The sequence below is a fragment of the Myotis davidii genome, unplaced genomic scaffold, assembly GCF_000327345.1.
Source record: "Myotis davidii unplaced genomic scaffold, ASM32734v1 scaffold964, whole genome shotgun sequence".
Taxonomy (NCBI): Eukaryota; Metazoa; Chordata; class Mammalia; order Chiroptera; family Vespertilionidae; genus Myotis; species Myotis davidii.
The window spans coordinates 2275709-2281031 of record NW_006298351.1 but is presented as its reverse complement, the minus strand read 5'-3'; the positions used below and the strand labels follow the sequence as shown (position 1 = coordinate 2281031).

The window sequence follows — 5323 nt, the reverse complement described above, 5'->3', positions numbered from 1 at the left end:
GGAGCTCCACAACCCCCGATGGGCCCTGCTCTGTGCATGACAGGGGGAAGCTCCCCAACTCCCTAATGGACCCTGCTCTGTGCATGACAGGGGGTGGCACCCCAAATCCCTGATGGGCCCTGCTCTGAGCATGACGGGGGGGGGAGCTCCCCAACCCTCTGATCGGCCCTGCTCTGTGTGTGACAGTGTGAGGTGCCCCAACGCCCCGACGGGCCCTGCTCTGTGTGTGACAGGGTGGAGCCGCAACCTCCCCATTGGCCCTGCCCTGATTATGATGGGGGGAGTGCCTCAACCCCCTTATTCACCCTGCTCTGTGGGTTTCAGGGGGTGGCGCCCAAATCTCCCCATCGACCCTGTCTTGAGTGTGACAGGGGACAACACCCCAATCCCCCAATCGGCCCTACCCTGACTGTGACTGAGGGTGGCATCGCAACCTCCCAATCTGCCCTGCTCTGTGCATGACAGGGGGCGGCGCCCCAATTCCCCAATTGGCCCTGCTCTGAGCCCGACCAGGGGCTGCACCTAGGGATTGGGCCTGCCCTCTGCCACCCGGTAGCAGGCCTAAGCCAGCAGGGCGTTATCTCCCGAGGGGTCCCAGACTGCGAGAGGGCACAGGCCGGGCTGAGGGACCCCCCCGCCCCCCGAGTGCACAGATTTTTGTGCACCGGGCCTCTAGTCTGATATAAACCATCAATAAAGATGAGTCAGAATTAACACCCACCCCCCCTCCCCCGAAATCTTCCTGTATGACCCATAGGCACCTTAAAACCCAACACATCCAACACTGGTGTCATCACCATCCCTCTCTCTCCCCACCTGAACTGCTGCTCTTTCAAAGTTCCCCATCTCAGTAATTAGCACCACAACCCACCCAGATGCTCTTGGTAGAAAAGTCTGGGGATTATTCTGTCTCCGTCCTCCCTCTCACCTCCCACCTTCAGCCACAGAAAGTAACTGACATTCCTCCCTACTCTTCCTGCCCTGAACTGGGTCCTCATTGTCTGTCTTGGCACCTCCAATCTGGCTTCTGCACTCCCGAGCGCTCACCAAGGAAGTGGGACTCCATGCAGGGCCCACAGGTCCTCCCAGAGCTGGCCTCGGCTGACCTCACTTCCGCCAGGCCTGGCTTGCATTCTATCATCAGCACACACTGTACCCTGTGGGGCTCCCACACTCCAGGCTACCTTCTACTTCCAGGCCTGTGCCACAGTCCCCAACACCTGGGAGACTTCCTTTCTTCCTGTCTCCACACTCCACTCACCCTGCAGCTGGTCAGCCCCTCCCCGGAGCCTCCTGGAGGGCTGTGTGGGCCCAGGACTGGACCCAGAGCAGGACAGGACCCCTCACCTGCTGATGATGCCCTTCATCTGGATGTCCTTGTCCTCCTGCTGCCGCCGCAGCCGTTCCTCACCCTCCTCCAGCCGCGCCTGGTACTCCAGCACCAGCTTCTGCGTCGTCTCCTCCTGGCACTTGAACAGGGTCTCATACTCCTCCAGCTTTTTGGTGGAGATTCGTAACTTGTCCTGCAGCACTGCCAGGTCCTGCCAGGAGGGCAGCGCGCCACAGCACAGCACCCAGGACAGAGAGCACAGCCGCGTGAGCCCAAGCAGGCGCCCAGGGTGGGAGGGAACCCAGGTCGGACTACCCCAGGGACTGTCCCCACCCCAGCTCACTTCCCACTGTGAGGAGATGCCCCCACCCGGGACTCTCTCCACTCTAAACTCCCACCTCCCTCGTCTGACCTTACAGCTGTGAAGGGGATGAAGATTCAGAAGTAAATTTAATTAAGATCTTTAGCTTTTTATAGCAAACATCAGTTAAGGAGATTTGACAGTTCCCTGTGAGATGAGGGCTCTGTAAGAGGGGAAACTGAGGCTCTGAAGGCAAGTGACCGAGTCACATGAGTAGCGTGGCCAGTGGGGTAAGATCCAGCCTCCCAGCCTCTATCTGACCCTAAAGCCAGGTGGTGGTGGGAGAAAGTGAGGGGGTGGGGGAAAGGGGAAGGGGATGTTAAGGGCAAGGTGGCCTGGCTTTCTGGATCTGACTCGGTGCAGCACGCTCAGCCTTTGGGGGAGTCAAGGATGGGAAGGCAGCAAGAGAAGCAGCAAGCTAGGAGGCTGTTCGGGCTGGACTGAGGGCAAGGCAGGCTGATGCCAGAGTCGGGGGCTGGGGCCAAGGTGCCGTGAGAACACAGGCTGGGGGAGGCAGGAAGAGCCTCTGCTTGAGTCTGGCAAGAGGAGCACAACTCTCAACAGCAAAGGACTGTTCCGAAGTCAGAGGGCAGCAAAGCCAGAGATCCACCTCCAATGTAATCCCTGAAGCAAAGCTTGACCCCAGGGGAGCCTGGCTCCACCCCAGATCTTCTGCCCACCCCTGCTCAGCGGGCCAGAGGAGCGAGGGGAGGGTCTGTCAGAGTCTGGACCAGGTTCCCCGGGAGCTCAAGGAACAAAGGCCTCCTGGATTTGCCTGTGAAGGTTAGTAGCAAAGTGGATGAGAGAAGCAGCAGCTCATTCAGCCAAGGGACAGAGGAAGGGGGGCACTCCAGCCTGGCCCGAGGAGCGTTCAGGCCATCCTTCAATTCACACGTGGAAATCTGAGCCTCAGAAAGGCACCGAGCCTGGCCCCAGGTCCACGCAGGGAGCCTGGGGAGAGGCTGGCCCTCCTTGCTCCCCAGCCAAGCAGTGGCTCTTGGAGCACGGTGCCCCACGACCCCTCACGTAATTATGGAGAAAGCAGGTGGATGCGGTGGGCCACGGGGAGGGGGCAGCATGCAGCATGGACATGAACCTCGCCCTAGGCCAGAGAGGGAGCTGTCGCCTGACTCCACGGCCCTGCCTGAGGCTGCCACGGGCTTTCCTGGGGCTGAGAGTGAGAGGGGGAGTGACTGTTGCCTGGGGGCCTCTCACGGGTAGACCTGGGCTCTGGCCTCAAACCAGCCATGGATCCAGGGCAGCCATCACACCACTGGGAGAATGGGAGGCACCCCACTGCCCACCAAGGGCCAGATGTGTGTGGTGGGTGGAACATGGGTATTTTAGAACCACTTTTTCCCCCGGAGAAGGGGACTGGGAAAGAGCCAGGCCTTGGGCAGGCACAGCCCAGAGTGGAGGGGGCCTGGCTGGGGCACCCTCCCAGCTGTCTCGGGGACGCATGCCTCCACCGCCACATGCATGAGGCTCCCTCAGGGTCTCCATGCACCTCTTTGGCACCCTCAACCCCCAAGTCCCAGCTGAGTCTCACGTGCAGCCCGTGTGGGAAACCTCAGGTCTAACCTAAACCCTCCTGCTGTTCTTCCAGATCCCACTGGCTGCTGTCCTCACAGGAAACCAGGGGTTGAGAGGGGCCTGGCCATTTGCAGGAGCAAGCAGTGCACCCTCACTCAGGTCTCGACCGGGGAGAATCCAGTCAGCTGCCAAGGGATGCAGCCCCTCCCTGTCCCGAACTGACAGGGTCCAGCGTTACCTTTTCTGCTTGGCTGAGCTCCTCCTTACTCCTTAGCCTATCCCTGTGGGGGGGATCTGGGCCCAGTCCCTCGTCTTCTAACAACTGTGCGTTCATGGTCAAGAGCCAAGCAGCTGTGCGGTCCAGGGCATTGGGGCTCACAGGTGAAGGGCCCTACAATGAAACACAGCTGTGAGGGCTGGCAGGTGGCAGGGGGAGGGTAGGAGGCGGGAGTAGCACCCGGTGAGCCACGAGAACAGGTGGCTCAGAGGCACGGGAGAAGGGAGGGGACCTGCAGCTGACCGGGCACCTACTGAGGCAGTACCTGACCGAGGAGGCTCCAGCTCCCAGCCGGCAGCCTGGGGCAGAGTCAAGCGCCCAGGTGAGAATGGGGAGCTGGCCCGGGAAGACCAGGCGCTCTACCCAAAGCAGAACCGTTCCATGTACTGCGTGCAGCCCCTGGGTGACAGGAAGCATGCGTGGCAACTGAGCTCTGGAGGCCAGCTCCAAGCAGGTCACAGGTCAAGTCCGACCCTGGGCAGGGCATCAACAGGCTTAGAACTGAAGATGGTCTGACCCCTCCCTCTCTCCCTGACCCCAGCTGTCTCAGGGGAAAGGGGCAGAGGGTCCTGGAGGCTGCAGCGTCACTGGTTCACAGGACTGAGGCAGAGGCCAGCAGAGCCGGGGGAGAGGAGAGGTGTATGTGGTGGGCTGGGGCTGAATGTGGCATCATCAGCATGGGATGGCAGCTGGGTGAGGGGAGATGAAATGACCGGGAGGAGCAGCATGGCCTGGGGAGGACCACCCTCACGCCTGCCCTCCACCTGCACACTGACCTGCTTGTGCACCGCTCGAGGCTTCAGCTCGGGGCTGTCGCCCTTGGAGGAGGAGGACTGCTGCCGCAGCCGGGCTCCGGGGCCAGCCCAGTCGGGTGAGGCCGACGCCAGGGTCCCGCTCGAGGGCCGAGGGTACTGCAGGGTGCTGAGCAGGGTGGGCGGTGTCCGGCCACGGGGCGCAGGAGGTGGCGGTGGGGGCGGGGGTGGCGGCTGGTCGATCCGACGCTGGGGGCCGGCACTGTTCTGCCGTGGCACCGTGGGCTGCCCGCCCTTTTCAGTCAGTGACATCTGCCGCCGTGCCAGCTCCCCCGGCCGCCGCCCGAGCTCCTCAGCGGCGCTGCTGAAACTTCCCAGCTTGGCGGCGGCTGCCAGCTCCTCACTGTTGCTGTGGGAGCTCAGGGAGCTGTGGCCCTCGGAGCCGGAGTCGCCAAGGCCGCGGGGCGACAGCGGCAGGCCAGCCGCCATCTGGTACACAGGGTTCTGGAAAGAGAGCGGCGCCAACAGCTGGGGCCGGCCTGGTGCTCCCTCGGAGGTGCCCGGTGTGGTCGGCGTCTGGCCTGCCCGCCGCACCGTGGCCAGCCCTGCCAGGCTCACGGGGGCTGCCCGGGCTGGCCACCCAGCCACCAGCTGAGCTGCAGGCATCTGCCCGTCGGTGGTGAGAGCGTCGGGGCCCGCTGGGGAGCCCGCCTCCCCATCCAGCGTGCGGGCATCTTGGAGGTCCACCATGGACAGGCTCTTGCCACCGTTGGCCATCTGAAGATCAGGTTCGTTGGCTTCCGAGTAACTCGAGCTGCGGGCAGGTGATGGCTGGACCCCGGAGGACCTTGTGACAAAAAACAAGTCCTTGTTTTCGGGGGTTGGAGACGGTAACCGGGTGAAATCTATCAGACTGCAGGGAGACAAGCACACACAGGGAAAGAAGGGGGAAGAGAAGAACTGTGAGTGCGGCCAAGGCGGGTCCGAACCGAGAGCCCCCGCCACGCTGCCGGGCCTGGCGGCCGGAGCCAAGGCTGAGGGCGGAGGGGGGGGGGGCAGGGAGGAGGTGC

At 62.8% G+C, this 5323-nt stretch overlaps 1 protein-coding gene across 5 annotated transcripts in view; it reads right to left on the bottom strand.

Moving 5' to 3' along the window:
• DAB2IP (DAB2 interacting protein) overlaps positions 1–5323 on the bottom strand; it is a 40616-nt gene that overhangs the window by 6899 nt on the left and 28394 nt on the right. For 3 of the 5 annotated variants that reach the window (XM_006774003.2, XM_006774001.2, XM_006774005.2), the window contains exons 10-12: positions 4278–5166; positions 3463–3615; positions 1348–1541 (exon numbers count right to left, since the gene is read on the bottom strand). In XM_006774003.2, coding sequence (XP_006774066.1) covers positions 1348–1541; positions 3463–3615; positions 4278–5166 — 1236 coding nt within the window. The remainder of the gene's footprint in view (positions 1–1347; positions 1542–3462; positions 3616–4277; positions 5167–5323) is intronic. The other 2 variants (XM_006774002.2, XM_006774004.2) reach the window with 2 other exon arrangements.